The following is a 22,279-nucleotide window of genomic DNA, read 5'->3' on the forward strand; positions in this document are numbered from 1 at the left end:
TGTGTGTGTGTGTGTGTGTGTGTGTGTGTGTGTGTGTGTGTGTGTGCACGTGTGTCTCCCTGCATGCGGTAACTAAGCATTAGCTACACAACTGCTCTCTGGGAGGCATGCCATGGTAATCCTCTGCTTGGCTCGTCGTCTTCCCCTCTCTCTCTCTCTCTCTCTCTCTCTCCCACTCACGGTCACCTCCTGTGTCTCTTTTCTTTCTCACACTCTGCCTTATTCACCTTGCTGTTGCTCTGTGTCTGTCTGAATCTCAGTCTGTTTTTCTCTAAAAGGCTGTCTTCCTATCTGTTTATAATATAAATTTAAATTAGACAGTAAAATAAAAAATATGAATCAATTTTTGGAATTCTATGAATCGATTTTGAATCGGTAGAGCTTGAATCGCGATTCGAATGTGAATAAATTTTTTTGCACACCCCTAATATGCATAGAGTGATTCTAATTGTCTCAGTAATTATTTGTCATTATTAGTAATAATGTCCTTATACTTTGTAAACAGACAACCAGTAAAAGTAAGTCGTTTTTCTCCATGAGATTTACTTTGACCCAATGCAAATGTGGAGACAAAATTGGATATTGCAGATTCAATATGGGTGTGTAAATCAGCTTAAGCGTACGGTCTCTTAATTTAAAAAAAAAAAAAAGTGCTCATACTCCTGAGCCAAGGCAAAATATAGTGTGGTGTCTTTGCTGGTGTCATGAAAGATTGCCCTAGCTGTCTGGTGGCAAAATATATTAATGATAATATTATCATTCAAGGTGAAATAGGCTACCTTTGCAAGCTGGCCAGATCCCTTGGAAAAAAAGGACACATCAAGTATTTAAGTAGGACTGAACAGGAGCTATGGCAGTATGATATATCAAGCCGCAGAGACCAACTGCTGATGTGAAGCTAATTCACTAGAGTAAAACCAGAAAAGGTGATGGAAGCATGCCTGCTCCTTGTCAGTCCAACAGACAGACCTTGATCTCAAGGATTAGTCAAGGCTCTTGTTTTGGAATTAGCTCCAAACCAAACACATGACTGACTTTTCTCACACAAAGCCAGCAGTCAAATCAGATGGCTTACCATAACACTGCTCTCTATTGTGGGACCAAGAGTCAGAGGGATGCATTTCTTCTCTCCTCCACATGTCTGTCTCCCACCACATGTTGAATTCACACCATCTAACAATGTTGTCCATTACTTCTCTGCATGATAAATCCGGTTGGCTACAGTAAAGACTTTGACAGTGCTCTGGTATAAGACATTTATCATTTTCATTATTTTCCTCCCACTACAATGCCAATGCATGACAAAGGGTTTCTTACAGTAATGTTTGTGGTACATTTGCTACAATGTTCCTATTTGCTCTGTGTTCACAAAATGCACCCCCATTCAGAGTTTCCCATTCACACGATGACTATTTCCATTTCAGACCTCATTATATAATACAATACAAGAGTAGGCTGTGACATGTGTACTGTAGCCTCCGCTATACCCGGGCATGCTAAAACTAGCCTAATTAGCAACACCATTTTGACTATACACTTTCTAATAAGAACATACCTTCTCACTTTAAAACTTGTGATTCATGCTGACTGCATGATTAGTGACACAATTAGCTTCTTCCAAAAGCAATTTCCAGTATGTAACAAGGCAGAGTGAACATACACCTTCTTGACCTCTCAAGATGTTTTTTCTCAAGAGCTGTGAGGAGTCCCTTGCCTGATTTGAAGCACTAAACCTAAAACACATTAAAGTGCTCATATTATGCTCATTTTCAGGTTCATAATTGTATTTAGAGGTTGTACCAGAATATGTTTATGTGGTTTCATTTTCAAAACACATATTTTTGTTGTACTGCACATTGCTGCAGCTCCTCTTTTCACCTGGTGTGTTGAGCTCTCTGTTTTAGCTACAGAGTGAGGCATCGCACTTCTGTGCGATGCTGGAGCAGTTTGTGAACAGTGTTTTCTCTGGAAGATGGTAAGTCCCTTTGGGGTGGACTTTGGGCTTTTTCACTTTGTAAACCTATAACATGCACAAAAAAAGATATATAACACAATAAAAGAAAGGGATAAAGCCAAAAAGCATAATATGAGCACTTTAATGCAATCCCTAAAATTAATATTATATAATATAATATATATATATATAAGTGTCATGACTGAATTAGTGTAATTCAGGCTAATGAAGAAAATGCCGCTTCTAAAAGGATACCCTATCACAACAAGAAGAAGCGCTGCCCATGATTATATTATTCATCACAGTCCCAGAAAAGGCAAAGTATCTACTTTCACTGTGTGCTGTCACTTAACTACAAGCGATGCTCCTCCTTTTCACCCTGGTCTTCACTGAACTGCAGTCTCGCAGTATGAATATCGATATAACGTGTTGAGATTTCCAGATTTCAGGAGGAAGAGCTCTGTGAAACATCTAATACTATTCACTTCAAAAGAACAAAATTGGACGGAAAGTTCTCCAAAGCGACCTTATTGGAATTATTATTTGTCAATATAAAATATTTCTATTTAGGGCTGTGTACACATCCTGGATTCTTTAAGTGCACTGATTATTTTATCTTGCAGCTAATTGTGCCTGCTAATACAGAATTCTTCATTATACATTTTGAATATTTGGCATCATGGTGTGAAAAGAAAGGATAACAGTTTGTCTTACCTGAAGTTCACACCAAGCCACCTCCACCCAAGTCTCTGTGTCCAGGCCTTTATACACAGTCTTGAAGGCTCCTCTGCCCAGTTCAATGTCAAACTTAAGGAACCTGCCTCCAGGAGAGGTGGCCACAGCCTTCATCTCCGCCTCCTCCTCCTGCTCACGGTCCCTCTCCTTCCCCCTTTGGGTGGGTGCGGAGGAAGGTACCTCCTTGCCCGGCTCCTGGCTGGAGCTGGGGAAGGATGGATCATGGCCCATGGCAGCACAGGATGAAGCAGTCCCTTGCTGCTGGGCACTGCTGGTGAAGACTGAGTCTGAGCGCAGCTCCAGGTGGGGGGCACTGTGGGGCGCCTCTGGGAGCACCTCCACCTCATTGTCCTCCTCACAAATCTCCACACTCTTCCTGAAGAAGCGCTTCTCCCTCCTCAGTCGTTTCTGGCCAGTGTCGACTAGTAAGCAGGGCGTGGAGAAGGAAATCGGTCTGACTGGGTTCTCCTTACCCTCCTGGCTGGCTTCCCCTACTCCTCTTCCTCCTCCTTCTCCTCCTCCTCCGCCTCCATCCTCTCCTCCTGTCGCTTTCCTCTCCTGAGTGTGGGAGGAGGAAAAGTCTGAGGAGGTGCTGTGTGTCCTCTCCCTCTGTGGGTTGGCCCTGCCCTCCTGCTCCGTGTCCTCCTCCCTCTGTCCATCAGGTTTCTCAGAGGAGTCCTCGGTGGCTGTGGGCTCTCCTGGGTCAGTAGCCATGGGGAACGGCCTTTCCCACTACACCTCGACCTCCCCCGCCTCCTCCTCCTCCTCCTCCAAACCTTTGCTCCTCCGTCAGTCCCCGTCTCTCTCTCTTTCTGTGGTCACCCACTCACCCCTTCTAGTCTGTCAGGCTGTTCTTCCAGTGCTGCAGGTGACTGAAGGCCGTCTTTGGTCAAACTGGTGACCCTCTCCCACGTTTCCTCCGCTGTCTGCCTCCCTGTCTCCTTTTATTAGATGCTTTACAGTAGCACAGCAGGGTTAGAACACAGCTGTTAGAGAATAGTTTCTGTCCTCACGTTCCTCCTCACCATGTCCTACATGCTCTTTATTTCCACTTAGGTGCAGTACTAATGAAAGTAAACCACACGTCTCCCAGCTCTTAGGAACACACACTAAACCAGTTTTTTCAACCCTGCTGGGAAAGCTGCAGTGTTTTCATTTCAAACTGTTGTGTGAATATCTTCAAGTAAAACCTGCAAGACAAAAACAAAACATCGCATTAATATTCAGACAGCCTGAGAGGGAATTATTGTGAAGTTGTTGCCATATTTAATTCTCTTACGAAGAATACAAGTGTGATACTGTTAGTATTTGATGAGATACATTTAAGTAGGAAAGTCAGAGGGTCCCCTTTACTTCAGAGGGACGAAACGGACCCAAGAAGATCAAAGAAGTAACGTTACAGAAAATCCTCACAGCAGCTTTGTAAGGAAATTGACTGTCAGAGTTGCCCAGTAAGTCTGTGTAAAAGTATGTGTGAACTGGATAGGATTGGATATAAAATGCTGAACATTTTACTAAAAAGAAGAGGTGGGAATCATTCAACGCTCTTTCTTGTAATGCCAACCACTGCTAATACTTGCAAAGAGACACTGTATTTCCCTTGAGAATGTGAAGTGTTGATTGCCTGTAAAACGTCTGCTAATGCATTTTAAACCATTAAGCTCACAATGTAGCAAAATGCTGCAAACATTCAAGGAAACCTAATGTGAGTAGATTTGAAGATTTCCATAATTGGTGTGATTGTTTCCAGTGATCTGATACAGGGTAAGACACTTTTTCCACAGTCGCTTGCCAAAGTGACCTGAGGTAATTAATTGGGCAATGTTAATTCAAAGTCATTAGTGAACTCTGGCAGCCCAGCATGTACCCGTATATGGTAAGAATATCCCAAAACCCATATAGGAGAGCAACCATTGAATCTGTGAATCTGCCAAAAAAAAGCTTCATCTTTGTTATGGGCTAAACTTTGATATTTAAACTACTCAAAGAATATCCAGCTAGCCTGGAATTGCACATGGCTTCATCAAGCATCAAGTGCATGTTATCAGCGTCTTGTGACTTAAGTTGTGTACAATGGCTCCATTAGTCACCAGAAAACTGCAGTTTGGAGTATGCGATCCCAACCATTAAATATGGATGATGAACTATTGGCTGGTTGAGTGAATAATTCATATGCAGAGGGACTGCTGAACTGTATTGGAATGACTACCACACATCTGCAACAAAGGGCTCATAAATATACACAACTATGACTGTGATTATCATCATCAAAAGGCATCAGCCAACAGTATTCACTGCATACTCAGTCAACTATTCAGGCAGGGTGATAATAGACAGCTTTAAATTAGCCATCAGTGTTATGGGAAACCGAACACAGCAGGTTTCCTCTGACATGGCAATATCCCTGCAAAACTGTTATTCATTCACAGTTTGGGTTTAGGTGTAGTTGTGTGTGTGTGTGTGTGTGTGTGTGTGTGTGTGTGTGTGTGTGTGTGTGTGTGTGTGTGTGTGTGTGTGTGTGTGTGTGTGTGTGTGTGTGTGTACTGGTGGGCATCTTTCTGATCTGATCTGTCCCTAGGTATTATATCTTCTCGGCCCTCTGGCAGCCAATAATGTCTCAGTGACTGCATCAGAGCTGTTTTTATTATTTTTATAATTACAGCCTAAAATCACTCTGGAGCCAATATCTAAGAGACAGGGTTGGTCTACCAATTACGGATGCAATAAGGCCCAACATCTCTGTTTATGATTATTAAAAAGGAAGAGAGCGTGCTAATGCATACCAACAACAAAAGGTGCACCACAAGAATGTGTCTGTCCTGGGAGAGTAATGGTGCAGTAACTGGAAAGTAAAAAGTGCAGTCCGGGTCAAGGTATTAACTCACTTTGCATATTAGTTTACAACTGAACACGTGGGACTTTCAAGGGCCACGGCCAAGGCTTGGGTTACAGTACTCTTAGGTATGAACCTATCCACAAGGACCACACATGTCTATCTTGACCCCTGCAATGTGTTCTTCACTGCCAGACTGGCTCAGTTAAAGTCACAGCATGTCTAGACTTTTTTCTTCTATTTTAATGAACAAGGCCCATCTTGTCCACTGGGGGCTCGTCTAGTGGCTCACAGCGGCTTTTATCTCTTTTATAAGGCGGCAATTAACACTCACATCATGGCTGTTGTCTCTTCAGGCCCAGAGCAAATGAGTCTGACGTGCAATGCTAGTAGTTGTCAGTCAAACTAAAAACACAATAGGCTGATATTAGACCATCTGCTAAGAGGCTCCTGAACAAGAATTCCAGTTCAGCAACATTCCTGAGACACAATGCTCTTAGAGACAAACTGTAATTAAGCAAGTAGCTTCCTGCAACACATTCCACACCTAATACCATGCTGCAGCAAACTGTATTATAAAATCATTGACCCATAAGATACTAATTGTCTATCACATTAAACTGTATGTGATTTCCCAATCCCAATATGACTATGTAAAAGGTACTTAGAAGGCTGCTCTCTTAAACAAATAACTATATTAAATCATTTTTAACATTATTTTACATTATGCAAACAATGTATTACATTGTCAACCAAATCTAGAAATGAACACTGAAACAATAAAGAATGCATAAAAAGAAATAACTCAATAAACATCAGTACTGTATGTTTAGTATCAGTCAATTGCTGGCCAAACTACATAATGACACCATTTCTAAATCATCCCGAGCGACCTTTATCATGCACGTGGTCTGTAAAACAAAAATTCATATCGGCACATATCGGACAACATATACACCAATACGATAAATACCGATATGTCTGTGATATCAGTTGGACTTTACTAAAACCCAGTGATATATTATTTGTTAAACAAGAAAAGCAGCAAATCCTTACAGTTCAGAAGATGGGGGCAGCATATGTGTAATTAAATGATTAAACATTAATTAAATGATCAATTATCAAACAATCTTCATTTTTTTTTTTTTTTTTTTTTTTTTTAAATCAAATACTTATTTCGGCAACCCAGTGGATACTGTAGTGTACAGTCTAAAAAGGTAAAGGCCAACAGGATGTGGGGAACATAAAGGGGGGGAAACAACAGGCAATAAAGAGAGGGAAGTTGCCCTTTAAACAGGAGCTTATGTCCCCAGGGCAAGGAGTTCCCATGGAAGCCACATACCGGACAGAGTTATCACAGTACATCAAACACGTTCAACCTCATCACTGTCTCTCACACACGCCCAGTCTACAAGCACACATAGACACACACACACACACACACACACAGATATCAGACACACACCAGCAGGCTAGAACAAACTTTGTGTTTCACTCTTTCTTTCTCTCTGTCTGTCCCTCTCTCATCACACTCTATCTTTTACACACACACACACACACACACACACACACACACACACACATACACACACACACACACACACCAAAAGCAAACCCTCTCTCGCACCCAAACAGCATGTCCCCTTTCAATGAAAGAATGCCGAAAGGAATTTCCTGACACCAGGAAAATGACCAAGCAACTGCCCATGTGGGCAAACGTGGTAAACCAAAGTTAAAGATAACAAAACCAACGTAGCAGCTGAAACGTTGACATCTCTCTTTGGCAGCAAAATGACCGAACATCAAGTTCACATGGCAGAATCATTGTCTGTTCATTTTTCTAGCAGTGCTGTAAGGACATGAGAACTGAACATCTGACGTGGTGCCCACTACCTGCCCTGAGACTCTTGCATGGGGAGAACACCTGCAGCTGCCTCATCATTTCTGAAATGTGCAGTGAAAATCATTGTGACACCTTCCTTTGATGTATGACTGCCAAAGATGTGATTTCTATTCTATTCTCAAAACCCGCTGAAGGCAATGTTTGTTTTCGCTAGAACTTTTTGTTCTGTGCTCAAAGTTTTGAGACAAGAAGAGAAAAAGGCCCTACATGACTTACGTTTGTACACTATCAATTTCACAAAGACAAACAAAAGTGCACTACACAGAATCTCCTACATAATCTATAACTTTAAGCACGCAACAAATCCATTGCAACCCTATCTGCATGCTGCACTTTTTTCATCCCTTACTTCATGGGGATACACACTTTAATCCCCTGGAACCAAACTGCCACTGGAAATTAAGCAGGCAGACAAAGGAAGAGCCAGGGGACTGTGCGTGCGTGAGTGCGTGCGTACGTCTGTGAGCGCACAGACAGCGCCGTTTTAGCAATTGAGGGGGACGAGTAGATGAAAAGAGTGAATAAAAAGTGGCGAGGGGGGACAGGAAGGGATTGTAGTTGGTGGGAGCAGGCGGACAGCAGAGTTTCAAACAGAGAGAGAGAGGGAAGGAGAGATGGAGCGAGAGGGGCCGGCGAGTAGAAGGGGTGGGAAAAATGTGTGTGAAAGAGAACAAGAGAGAGATAAAGAGAGGGGGTGGCACAGACAAAAAGGGGGCTGGGGGGGATTTTGCCTGATAAAATATGTGCCAATGTTTGTGTGAATGAAAGCAGTGACTATAGCTAAATTTTAGCCCGGACAAAAGCAGCTATAGTTGGAGAGGAGAGGAGAGGAGAGGAGAGGAGAGGAGAGGAAAAGAATGCTTTTAGTGGTTGGAAAAGGTTAAAAACATGAGGTGATAACATTAGCATAGGAATAGTTTCCGTTGGTATGTCCAGTGTCGGGGTGAGACTGGGTGTAAAGGCCCGAGGGAGAGCAGGGTGAATGACTAAATCGCTGTAAACCTGTTGATAAGCTAGCAGCGTTGTAGTTGAGTCACCAACTGTCGAGTCCGAGTCAAGTCTCGAGTCCCCAGTGTTCGAGTCCGAGTCCAAGTCACCATTACCTGAGTTCAAGTAGAGTCACGACACGAGTCCAGAGAATTGCGACTTGAGTCAGTATGCTCCTTTTTTTGTCTTATGTGATAGTTAACTGCATATGTTTTGGACCATTAGTTGGACCATAAAAGCAATATAAAAGAAGTCACCCTGATTTTTCACTATTTAATGAAATTTGTCACATCAAACAATTAACTGAGAAAATAATCAGCACATTAATTGATGATGAAAATAATTGTCAGTTGCAGCACTAGTTCTAAGTCCACGACCATGGACACAATGATTTCTTTTTTTAAAGATCATTTTTTTGGGCTTTTCCGCCTTCATTTGACAGGACAGCTAGGCGAGAAAGGAGAGAGAGGAGGAAGACATGCAGGAAATCGTCACAGGTCGGATTCAAACCCTGGACCTCTGCGTCGAGGCATAAACCTCCAAATATATGTGTGCCTGCTCTACCCATTGACCCAACCCGGCCACGACACAATGACTTCTTAAATGTCTTATCGCTATCTTAATTTGCTACTGCGCAATGAATTTCCTGAAATTTTAAGAAAGTCAAAAAAAAATTGCATTTTAGATGTTTTCTTTTAAGTAAAATCTAACTTTCCAACTTTTTCAACTTTAAATGACTAATTATAAATGAAATGGCAAACTTTTAACTGATTGTAATCATCATCAGGTGTATTGTCAGGTGTAAAGTTATGAGAGCCCAAGTGTATTATCATAAGCATGTGTTGCAGTCTTTTAGCAAGGTTCCTTCATCAACTGCCAGCTACAATAGTTTGCATATTATACTTTTGTTGATTACTAGACTGAGTGAGCTTTGCTATACCAGACAGGGAGTCAGGAATTAATGGGCACATTCAGCAGATAAACTTGACTGAAGACTAGGAAAGGAGATAAATATAAAAAAGGTGTTGACTTTAGTTGATTGAGTAGTGTAAATACCCCTCAGTCATGTTGTGTGTGTAGATCAAATCCAAACCAATACCTGCCTGTAACAATAACTTTTCAACAAATAATTAATGCAACACTTGAATCTACCCAGTCTTTTTCTAATTCAGCATTAGTCTAACAGAGATTTAAAGAGGAGATGGAGTCTGAGTGATGTGGGGAGACGAGGCAGAGGTAGCACAAGGTCTGAGAGCTACTGGCCAAAATTCAAATGGGCTTGATGTCAAGGAGCAACTGTTCTGAATATCACAGGTCTACATCTGAACTCTGCAGCGCAGCTGTTGACTCACAATAGCAGGGAAAAAACAAAGACCATGCTTGTTCATTGAGGCCATGTCTAACAGACATGACTTCTGTCACACCAGGCTACATCACTGTAAGTGGTAGGTGTAAACCTTAAAAGAGCTGACTGTCACATTGAAAAACAGGAAGCTGCCAGGATCAAACTGTGAATGTGTGGAACACTACAATTTGAACCCACTAGCTAATGTCTTAATGAACATATCCTAAAAATCACCCACAAAAAAGCAGTATTCATCTAAATCCAGCACAATATATGTGCAAATGTAAAATAAAAGATAATGCAATGAAGACTACTGACTCCTACTCCTTCTCACTTACTGCAGGAGTTGGTTCAGAACATGTTGCTTCCCTGTGTATCTTTTGTCTATAAGCAGCATTTTGAAATCTGATTAAAGAAATATTAAATGATGGCCACTAGAATCAAACACACAGTGATTGTTTTCTTCCCATTAGGGAAACTCAAGGCTGAAAACACAACAAGGACTTTTGTCCAATCCAGGTCAAGCATGGGAGAGTGGGGTGTAGGTAGCACACACAGAGCACTGTTCACTCAGGGAGAGAGACAGAGAGAATATGTGTTATCTAACCCTCCTTTTTGTTCTCTTTCATTCCCCTCAGCGAGCACAACCATCCCATGCCAAAGGATTCCTCAAATCCAGGTAAGGGAAAGGCTCCTTAATCAGCCAATGATGAATCAGGATTACATGGTACTAAAGTAAGCTTACTACTCCTGGAGCTCACATCATCAGCTGAGCCTCTTTTACACCTGTAAATGGTCTCTGCACTTCTATGGATAATGGAAATCAGCAAATTGTTGATTTGAGTATTTAGCACCTGTCAGCCTTGTTTGGGAGAGGAAGCATCTTCCCTAATGTTTTGAGTACACCACTATCACTCCCAGTGGGACAAGCCGATGCAATGTATTCATATCAATAAAATATCAATCCAGGATGAGTTGAGGAGAGGATGCTTGATGTTATATAATTATGTACTTCTTGTACTTATAAGACATTATAGCCTATAGCCTATATTGTGAAAAATTGCTTCGAGCAAAGAAGAACCCATGATGCGACTGGTCGTGCAGTACTCGTGCTCTGAAGCAAAATGCAATCGACGTATGTTATTTATAGGCTACAGCACAGTGAAGCCTGGATGTGCACGCACCATGAAGTGCAGCTATTGGCTATCTGGAAGCTCAGCTGACTTTAGAAACGCCATGCAAACGGTGAAAGACACAAAGTACAGCAGTCACTGTACAAGACAAGAGCATAGTGACAGAGACGACAGACACCAATACAAATCAAGAATTTTCGTACCTCCTGGCCCTTAGTGCCCCGGGCACAGGCAAATCATTCAAATTATGGGCTTAACATTAGTCTGTCTGCAGGTCTGCATTTGACTTTAATGTTTTTACACAGCACAATTAATTCAGAATAATAAGCAGCCATAGGAGAGGATAAATACCTAATTAAGCAATCTCGTAGCTGGGCTTGAGACTGACTGAACAAAATAACAATGCCTCATTAGGGGGCACCGTCTTTGAATAACGGAAAATACCGTTTGCATTGTACATTAAAATAACAACAAACATCACTCACCCGAATGTAACATAGCTCGTCAGTCCAGCGATATCTTCATTTAAAAAACGAGCTGCTCTGCCCAGACAGCTAACGTTAGCTAACGTTAACTCACCTATAACTGGATTTCTTATTATTCCTATAGCTTTTTATAAACGTTACTACAAGAGATTTACACTGGGCTTTCTGTCTGCAAAATTATTATTTGTACACCCACTGAAAAAAAATACATTTACGAAAAAGCTTTAGAAAAATTCGCGGTTCCGTTTGTTTTCCTCTTTACATTTACGCTTTGCTGCGGTGTATTCGGCTTGGATATCCCCACCGGAGTCGTCGAGCCTCCGTCTGTGTGAGAGACAGGCAGAGAGCACTTGGTGTAGCTACGTGCTCCAATTCAGACGATGCTGGCCGTTGGTTTATAGATATTCACACTCGCTGCTCGGTTTAACGGCTCCAAATTGTGCGGCTGGCCATTCATGTGCTCCCGAATAATATCAGTAACTTATGTACATGATTCACAACGCACGACTCCAACAGCCTTCAGCAGGTTCGCGTGTGTACTGAGCACGCTCTGCCTGCTCTGCTTGTTCTTCTCACTTGCCAGCCACAAGGCTTCTCACCATCCTGAGGACGAACACATCCAACAGTTAGCTAGCTAGCTTACTCCACCACAAGAGGGCAGTGGTACACGTTTGTATCAACGGCTTGTTATGTGACTTTAATGCTGCATTTAAATGCTCCTCGTAAGCTTCAGCTTCAGAACAGCAGCCCATATTAAGGGAATTTTCACGCCAAAATCAAAAATATTTTTTTCCTCTTACCTGTAGTGCAATTTATCAAGCGAGATTGGTTTGGTGTGAGTTGCGCAGTTTTGGAGACATTGGCCATAGAGATGTCTGCCTTCTGTCAAATATAATGGAACTAAATGGCACTTGGCTTGTGGTGCTCAAAACCCCTAAACATTTTTTTTTTTTAAAAATACAACAGCAATGTCTCTTTTCAGGAATCATCATTATCATCCATTTACTCTATAGTTACTTTATTGCTCAGCAATTTCACAGGTAAAAAAAAATGTTCCTACATTAAACTGTTCACAACCAGATAATTATCTTGAGTAACCAGGTCATGCTTTCTGGAAAGAGACATTTCTGTAGTGAAAATAATCAAATATATGCCAGAACAACACACAAAACGTAAATTTAATGTATTTGCTTATTGGGTTATAACAGAAATTGAGTACTCCAAATTGACCCAACTTTCTGAAGTACTTAAGTACAATTTTGAACTACATATACACATTATATACAGACCATATGTTCACCAAGTACATTTTAATCTTTTATATACTGTACATTTCTATTTATTTTACTTTTTTCTTGTGAGACATGTGGAGACTGTTAAAACAAATTACCCCTATATGTAATGCTCATAATGTAGGCTACAAAGAATTTAAGTTTTTCTGATGTGACACTTGGGATGAAATAAATAATGTGCACCTTATCTCCTTTGTGACAAAGAGAGCTAAAATAAAAAAATAAAAAAGTAAATATGTAAGTAAAAAAAGTCTTAGGGTTATTCTACCTCAATAATGCTCGAAGTCTCTTGCCTCTCCCTTTGAACATCACATAACCCACAGTCCTTGAGAACACTGAAGTCATTCATAAATATACCCCTGTACAAATCCCGATTTTTCTAACCACACTTGAAGGCCCCATAACACATCTCAGTGTAACAATAAAATGTATCGCGTTTTTAATTACATTATAACGTTACAGCACAATTTCAGCGAGCAACACGATTCTGTGCTGCCTGTCACCGAATTAGCCGTCAAACCTGAAATGTTCTTCATTCAGTCTGCAGTGTTTTCTTATCACCACCACGGCATATGCTTAGTGAAGCAAAAATGCCTTGAGCAGAATGAACTGATTAACCTCAGAGATACTTTGACTTGTGTCGCCCCCTAGTGAATTTCCTGAAGTATGCCAGTTGACTCAAGCCCACTCAGGAGGACCCATAGGAGAGAAAAAAAACAAAAACAAAAAACAAGAAATATTCGGACAATTTTATTTATCAGCATTGTAGTCACAATATAAAGACAGACTGTGATGCTTTGTAGAAAATATTTACATTTAGAGGTAACATGTAACATAAATCAGACAAAAGCAGCTATGTTGACTTCTAACCATACTTGTCAAATAATATTTTTATTTCTATAGATTTCCTTCATTGTTAGGCTTGCAAAATGCCAGGTGGATACATTAAACAATTAAAAAAAAAAAAAAAACATACACAACCACACATTTAGGTTGAATCTTTAAAGCACTCGGTTGAAAGATTCTTGCAGGCCTGAGAAAACATTAAAACCATGGGCGGTGGTATGATGAACTCACACTATGAATCCGTTTCCTAATAAAGTATTTAAATAAATAGTTGTATCAGAGGAAAATGACCTAGGACAAATTTGTCTGAAGAAATTGTAAACATGTGGCAAGCAATAACTGTAGTTTGTCAAGTTCTAAGGAAACAATGGGAGCTGACACTAAGCATAATATCACTGAAATATCACAAAATGAAAATATATTAAACAGATTTAAATGTAAAATCTGCCTAAACTTTTGCTTAGGACATTTAAACTACTAGTATACCTCAAATGTTATTATGCTGATGTGGATTAGGTTTCCAAATGCCTTAATGTGAAACCAGTTAGGTGTGTCTTTTGCCTGCTGAACATCAAATATCATGCACAGAATATTGACACCCTACAGACAGGCTTGCAGAGAGGAAATATGTCCATTTCCTAATTGGATTTGGAAGACCTACTCCAGCTGTATTTATTCACTCATTGCGGTTACACTTTGGTCATCAAACATGTGGACTCTAAAGTTTCCCATAACCTTCTTGTTTCTACAACATTACTTCCACTCAAAAGTGGCTCACAAAGCTCAATGCACAAATCATCTATAACAAGTTCCAGCAATTTTAAATATATATCAAGTCCTATCAGTCAATTCATGCCTCTGCCACGAGAGGAGAAATAAAAACGCCATTTGTGGTCCAGATCTTGGAGGTTTCATTTACTCAGCAGCTTTTTAAAAAGTCATTTGGATACACTCCTGCCACTCCAGGTTTTGATGTACTGTATGTGAGAGTATCGGGTGGTATTATGCTTCCAGGGGTGGCCGCAGAGGAATACAGCCATCCATCTCCAGAGACTCGGGCCAACCTTCATACTTGTTGCTGCTCTTACTGTTCTTCATACGCTGATGGGAACAACCATAACCAAACAGAACTAATGTCATGAAAACAGACTGGGATCAGAGGGGTATTTCAGAAAACAGGTTTAACAACAACAAACTGAACTCTGGGTTGAATAACTCTGAATTGTCAAACTCAGAGTTTCCGGTTTCAAAACAGGGGATAAGAATTAGGTCAATCAACTCTGAGTTAAGTTAACTCTGGGTAAAGTGTGTGCACGAGCACATCAAAAGCCCTCATCAATGGAATGCAGATGACATGATTCATCATGGCAACAGGACATTATATACAGTTGTGTTCAGAATAATAGCAGTGTGTTTAAAAAAGTGAATAATGCTCCAAATCCTTAGAATAGCTTTTAATTCCATAGTATCAATGCATTGGGAACACTGCACATTCAATTCTAAATCAAAACATGACCAAAATTGATCAAGTTTGTGTTATACCTTTACAGAAAGTGAAGAAAAAGGATTATTAGGCTGTTCATTTTTCTTTACAAACTCAAACATTTACTGTATAAACTGAAAAATGTCTCAATGGTTTGCTTTACTTTGAATCACTGCACTAATATTTAGTTGCATAACTATTATTTCTGAGAACTGCTTCACATCTGTGTTGCATGGAGTCGACCAACTTCTGGCACCTGTGAACAGGTATTCAGCCCAGGACGATTGAACTACATTCCACAATTCCTCTGCATTACTGGGTTTTGCCTCAGAAACAGCATTTTTTTCCCCAAGTTTTCTATGGGATTGAGGTCTGGGGATTGGGCTGGCCACTCCATAACATCAATCTTTGCTCGCTTACTGGTGTGTTTTGGGTCATTGTTGAAAGACCCATTTCAAAGGCATTTCCTCTTCAGCATAAGGCAACATGACCTCTTCAAGTATTTTGATGTATTGAAACTGATCCATGATCCCTGGTATGCGATAAATAGGCCCAACACCACAGTATGAGAAACATCCCCATAACATGATTTTTGCACCACCATGCTTAACTGTCTTCACAGTGTACTGTGGCTTGAATTCAGTGCATGGGGGTCGTCGGACAAACTGCGGCCCCTAGACCCAAAAACAATTTTGCTCTCATCAGTCCACAGAATGTTGCCTCATTTCTCCTTTGGCCAGTCAACGTGTCCTTTGGCAAATTTCAACCTATTCAGTACATGTCTTTTTTTCAGCAATGGTACTTTGCGGGGGCTTCTAGCTGATAGCTTTGCTTCCCATAGCCTTCTTCTGATCGTAATAGTACTCACAGGTAACTAAGTCTTCTTAGATTTTCCTGGAGCTGATCATTGGTTGAGCCTTTGCCATTTTGGCTATTCTTCGATCCATTCGAATGGTAGTTGACCATTTTTTCCCCACGTCGTTCAGGCTTTGGATGCCATTTCAAGGCATTTGAAATCATTTTGGCCGAGCAGCCTATAATTTTCGGCACTTCTTTATATGTTTTCCCCTCTCCAATCAACTTTTTAATCAAAGTCCGCTGTTCCTCAGAGCAATGTCTGGAAAGACCCATTTTGCTGAGTATGTCAGTGTGAAATGCACTATAACCAGCATGCACAACATTTGCTTCCTTCCTTAAATATGGGCCATAATTGACACCTGTTTCTTCACAGAATCAATTACCTCACTAATTGAACACAGCACTGCTATTATTTTGAACATGCCCCTTTCAATTACACAGAATGAGCAGCATGCATGTCATGACTGTTGGTTTTCTATGACTCTACAACACTTACTAGTAAATTATGTCATGTAGAAATATCACTTCTACCAAAAAATTTGATTTATGAGGTTAGTGATGTTGGACTGCTATTATTTTTGAAGTGTATGTATGTAGTGTGTGTGTGTGTATATATATATATATATATATATATATATATATATATATATATATATATATATATATATATATATATATATATATATATATATATATATATATATATATATATATATATATATATATATATATATATATATATATATATATATATATACATACATATATACACACACACACACACACACACAGTGAGGAAAATAAGTATTTGAACACCCTGCTATTTTGCAAGTTCTCCCACTTAGAAATCATGGAGGGGTCTGAAATTGTCATCATAGGTGCATGTCCACTGTGAGAGACATAATCTAAAAAAAAAAAAAAAAAAAAATCCAGAAATCACAATGTTTGATTTTTTAACTATTTATTTGTATGATACAGCTGCAAATAAGTATTTGAACACCTGAGAAAATCAATGTTAATATTTGGTACAGTAGCCTTTGTTTGCAATTACAGAGGTCAAACGTTTCCTGTAGGTTTTCACCAGGTTTGCACACACTGCAGGAGGGATTTTGGCCCACTCTTCCACACAGATCTTCTCTTGATCAGTCAGGTTTCTGGGCTGTCGCTGAGAAACACGGAGTTTGAGCTCCCTCCAAAGATTCTCTATTGGGTTTAGGTCTGGAGACTGGCTAGGCCACGCCAGAACCTTGATATGCTTCTTACAGAGCCACTCCTTGGTTATCCTGGCTGTGTGCTTCGGGTCATTGTCATGTTGGAAGACCCAGCCTCGACCCATCTTCAATGCTCTAACAGAGGGAAGGAGGTTGTTCCCCAAAATCTCGCAATACATGGCCCCGGTCATCCTCTCCTTAATACAGTGCAGTTGCCCTGTCCCATGTGCAGAAAAACACCCCCAAAGCATGATGCTACCACCCCCATGCTTCACAGTAGGGATGGTGTTCTTGGGATGGTACTCATCATTCTTCTTCCTCCAAACACGGTTAGTGGAATTATGACCAAAAAGTTCTATTTTGGTCTCATCTGACCACATGACTTTCTCCCATGACTCCTCTGGATCATCCAAATGGTCATTGGCAAACTTAAGACGGGCCTTGACATGTGCTGGTTTAAGCAGGGGAACCTTCCGTGCCATGCATGATTTCAAACCATGACGTCTTAGTGTATTACCAACAGTAACCTTGGAAATGGTGGTCCCAGCTCTTTTCAGGTCATTGACCAGCTCCTCCCGTGTAGTTCTGGGCTGATTTCTCACCTTTCTTAGGATCATTGAGACCCCACGAGGTGAGATCTTGCATGGAGCCCCAGTCCGAGGGAGATTGACAGTCACGTTTAGCTTCTTCCATTTTCTAATGATTGCTCCAACAGTGGACCTTTTTTCACCAAGCTGCTTGGCAATTTCCCCGTAGCCCTTTCCAGCCTTGTGGAGGTGTACAATTTTGTCTCTAGTGTCTTTGGACAGCTCTTTGGTCTTGGCCATGTTAGCAGTTGGATTCTTACTGATTGTATGGGGTGGACAGGTGTCTTTATGCAGCTAACGTCCTCAAACAGGTGCATCTAATTTAGGATAATAAATGGAGTGGAGGTGGACATTTTAAAGGCAGACTAACAGGTCTTTGAGGGTCAGAATTCTAGCTGATAGACAGGTGTTCAAATACTTATTTGCAGCTGTATCATACAAATAAATAGTTAAAAAAATCATACATTGTGATTTCTGGATTTTTTTTTTTTTGATTATGTCTCTCACAGTGGACATGCACCTATGATGACAATTTCAGACCCCTCCATGATTTCTAAGTGGGAGAACTTGCAAAATAGCAGGGTGTAGATGGGGTGCAAATACTTATACTTATTTTCCTCACTGAGATAGATATATAGATATAGATATAGATAGATATATATATATATATATATATATAAATAATGTAAAAAAATAAGGAAAAGCATAAGAGGACCCCTTCAATATCGCTATATGTTGAAATTGCAATAAATTATCTACAGTATAAAAGGCACACCAATATTTTGTATTGGTACATGGTTGTATCCTCTCCGTATTCTTTTTTTGGGCATTTTTAGGCTTTTATTTGACAGGACAGCTGACGACATGAAAGAGGAGAAGGAGGGGGAATGACATGCAGCAAAGGACCGCAGGTCGGAGTCGAACCCGGGCCGCTGCGTTGAGGAGTAAACCTCTATATATGGGCGCCCGCTCTACTAAATCCTCTCCGTATTCGATTGCATATCATTGAATCGCCTGCATCATAATTGTAACTGTAAGCAACAAATCTTGATAATATTGTCTGGGGAGTCATTTTGGATTGTATTTTCTACAATGACCAAGGCATGATTTATTTTTTTAAACTACATATGTTAGAACTGCAGGCAAATCAGCGTCAAATCAAAAGAGCTGAACATTTCTACCGATAGCTTAGCTCTATTCAGCATCGATGGCAACATACCTGCTCAAAGGGACTCTTATTCTCAATGCCCTTGGCTCCAACAAACACCCAGCTGTCTCGAAAGGCCAGCTCCTTCACTGCCGTGCTCCCAAGCTCCTCAAACAGTCGGCGAGACTCGTCATTCAACCTGAAAAAAAAGATAAAGTAACAGGGTAATGTTTATTAAGTGGATTTGCTGTTCTTCTAAGCAAGAGGCTTACAGGATAAATTAAGTGCTTAACCTCTGTTACATTTGATTGCAATTAAATGCAGGCCATTACCATTTCTCAGAAGGCTCCTTTTCAGCTTTAACACAATCTCAAGGTTTATTAACCATTTACAACCCTGATATGTTTTTAAGCCATAAAGGCCTTTGAGGGTAAAGGAGAGATTTATGATCATGCTGATTTTGATACACTGAAAGGCATCAAGTGTTCAAAAACAAATGAATCATCCACCAGATTTAAATGCAATATTAAAAATAAAATCTTGATTTCTGACAACTCACACTTCATTACCCAGAGGGCAATTTGTCCTAAAATTAAAATTTGTAACTGCTCTGTTCACCTCCTTCAGTGACAATTGGAGCTTTTGCTCTTTCACCGTGATAAACTTAAAAGACATCTGTACCAAATGCAAAGTTGTTCATACACAAGTGGAGTGTACAATGTTGAATTTGGCTGCAAACATGGACTTCTAGGCTTCAGCTGCATTGGTCATGCTGTTGTTTAGCTATGACAATGCTATTGTCCGTATCAGTGCCACATCATTATTTTACTCTACAAAATATTTTATAAGTTATAACATTAAATATCATTTAGCTTCAGCTGACAATTTGATCTGTGAAAAACTGCTTTAAGGCGAGTCTAAAGGGGAAAGAGAGGGGTGTTGGACTGGAACTGATAGCACATCATGAATTCTTACTTTGTAGCTGCATCATCAAAGGAAGCCACAAACACGAGTGTTCCTTCATGGAGCGGCCGGAGAAACTTCAACAGCTCAGAAATATCTGAGAACAAACATCACATGAGCCATGAACTGTGGTACTTGAACTTGTTCTTGCCAAGCCATATACAGTATACTAGATGTGAAATATGTACTATACATTAGCGTCTGGTTTTATTACCTCCCGCCCACGTATCAAAAGTCTTTGTGTCCAAGAGCTCTCCTGTCACACCTGAAGCAAAGGAACATCAGTCAGATAATCATAATAGCACCACAGGAGCTTAATGCAACACAGTCGGTTAATGGTGGAGGATGACACTCTTACCATTCACCAAAGCTATGTTTAGTCCTCTGCCAACGTTGTTCTTCACACTGCTCACTAACCTGTGAGACAAAAACACAAAAGGTTAAGGTTAGAACACTTCCTTGCCTTGCACCTACACATTAATCTACACACGTCTACACGCTGCCTGACACTTGAGAAACAACAACCAATATAGCAACCAAGACTATAGACAAAAACAAAGAAATGGGGGACAGAGACTGGAAGAATACTTGCATTCAGCTCCCCAGACAGGCTTGGAGGCCTGGTTATGAAAGCACAGAGGGAAAAAAAAGAACACAGTGTGAAACCAAAAAAAGAAAAAGAAAAAGCGACAGAGACAACAGGGGAGACAAAGACAAAGATGAACAGAAAGAAACTGGTAAGCACTGGATCTCACATCTTGTCCTCCAGGCAGATTTTGGGCCCGATGACGTTGGCAGCACCAGACACCAGGCGGAAAGCCAAATGTTTTGGGGGACAGGGAGCTGAAAGTCCACATTTATACCTTCGGGGACGGGGTTCAGCTAAGACATATAATACATAAAGACACAACATTATCACGATCATACTTGACAGGAAAAGTAGTCATAAAATTGTCATATCATACAGTTTCTTTTACTCACCAGGTGTTGGTTCCTTGCTTGCACCTGAAAGAAACACAAACTTTTTACACTCAAATTAACTAATCATCATATTATACACATACCCTTTATCACCCGTGCATTAAACCTTAGCCAATAAGTTGTCTTTAGGGTTGCTACTAACGATTATTTTAAATTTTAGTCTCTAAAATGTCAGAAAATAGTGAAAAAACACTTATCACGTTTCCCAGAGCCCATGGTGATGGCAACAGTACAGAAGTCAAAGATATTAAATTTTCTAATTATATAAAACAGAGCAAATCATCACATTAAGCAGCTAGAACCAGTGAATGTAAGTATTTTTTGTTTGATAAATTGTTCTCAACTAATCTGTTGTCTATCAACTAAGCCTTTCAGGACTACTTCTCTTACTGCTGAAGAAATGCCACACAGACGAGCCACTCTCCCCTCCAAAGAAGGTGTTTGCCAGCAGCCAGGTGAGCCCCACCAACAGCAACACAACCACAGCTCTGAGGGGGCCTGTCAATACAAACAGGACACACCAGTTCAGGCAACACACATGGGATTACCTCCAGATCAATAAATTCCCACTGGAGTGTACTAAAACGTAATAAAAGTTTGAACCAACCTGTTAATCTCATGGTTCACCGTCTCATAGACCTAGACAAAGAAAGTAGCTTCATTATGGTGGTTTGAATTTCTGATTTATACAGTTTGCGAAGTGTAGTTACAGTTTTACAGTGGCTTTTTTTTGTCAAAAACTTTCATAATCAACATTTTTCAATTTCCATTTATCATGACAGAAGTTATAAAACAGTGCAAATAAAAGGTAGCTCTAAGCGTTTTCACAAAAGGCAATTATACCATTTCATTGTGTAGAATTTATAAATGAAGTTTTTATGTAACTGTAAACAGTTTATGTATGTAAGTCTTCAAGGAAAATACTTGGTATTCTTTTATTAAATTTGTACTTAATGTAACACTTAAAATCATAAAAATTGCAATACAACTCTGGGGTCATTTTATTTAAAGCTGTCAAAGACATCTTTAACAGAAAGCGTTAAATGTTTACAGTGGCAATGCAAGATGGCTCTGCAGAGATGACGTTTGAAGGGGGTGACATGAACCCAAACCAAAGACAAGGCAACAGATGGTAATTCCGTAGACAACTTAATTAATCACTTATACGAACTTGCAAATGAGAAACGACATTTTACCTACTGTGTCCACGCTTCTGGCGAGTGTTTCCTTTTCTTTGCACCTTTGCTCGTATAGGCTATGTAGCTAATGAACGGTAAAGAGAAGCTGTTGCTCTTTCCACTCGGGACTTCTACTATTTCTTGCGCTGTTTCCTCATTGAGGCTCCTCTGGTATGAATCAGCTTTCAGTGAGAACACAGACTGAAGTCAATATACTCAGCCGATAATTAAATATTAAAACAACATAAAACAAGCCGTATTACTCCGCGTTTAACAAGCATGAAAAAAAAATGATGATTGTAAATTCCACCTGTCTTCCGGGATATATAGCCAACCCCCAGTCCGTGACCACGGAGTC

General features: G+C 40.3%; 2 protein-coding genes across 9 annotated transcripts in view; both read right to left on the reverse strand.

The window, feature by feature from the left end:
- Positions 1–12,019, reverse strand: part of si:dkey-151g10.3 (serine/threonine-protein kinase WNK3) — a 40,885-nt gene extending 28,866 nt beyond the window's left edge. For all 6 annotated transcript variants that reach the window (XM_036007879.1, XM_031283979.2, XM_036007878.1 and 3 more), the window contains exons 1-2: positions 11,376–12,019; positions 2,669–3,879 (exon numbers count right to left, since the gene is read on the reverse strand). In XM_036007879.1, the coding sequence (XP_035863772.1) occupies positions 2,669–3,403 (735 nt within the window). In that variant the 5' untranslated portion in view covers positions 3,404–3,879; positions 11,376–12,019. The remainder of the gene's footprint in view (positions 1–2,668; positions 3,880–11,375) is intronic.
- A 1,383-nt stretch (positions 12,020–13,402) lies between these two features.
- fam3a (FAM3 metabolism regulating signaling molecule A) lies at positions 13,403–22,264 on the reverse strand. Of its 3 annotated transcripts, none has more exons than XM_031284022.2 (10): positions 21,940–22,264; positions 21,351–21,382; positions 21,134–21,241; positions 20,744–20,767; positions 20,518–20,605; positions 20,121–20,179; positions 19,977–20,027; positions 19,775–19,859; positions 18,872–18,998; positions 13,403–14,614 (listed from the first exon to the last, which is right to left on the reverse strand). In XM_031284022.2, exons 2-10 carry the CDS (start codon positions 21,361–21,363, stop codon positions 14,516–14,518), a joined length of 654 nt encoding a protein of 217 aa, XP_031139882.1. In that variant the 5' UTR covers positions 21,364–21,382; positions 21,940–22,264; the 3' UTR covers positions 13,403–14,515. The 3 variants fall into 3 exon arrangements, with proteins under 3 accessions (XP_031139882.1, XP_031139872.1, XP_031139861.1); XM_031284012.2 differs by having other exon boundaries at positions 20,518–20,644; positions 21,944–22,261; XM_031284001.2 differs by having other exon boundaries at positions 20,518–20,644; positions 21,940–22,261.
- Between the last annotated feature and the right edge of the window lie 15 nt (positions 22,265–22,279).

Source organism: Sander lucioperca, chromosome 12, assembly GCF_008315115.2.
Source record: "Sander lucioperca isolate FBNREF2018 chromosome 12, SLUC_FBN_1.2, whole genome shotgun sequence".
Lineage (NCBI taxonomy): Eukaryota > Metazoa > Chordata > Actinopteri > Perciformes > Percidae > Sander > Sander lucioperca.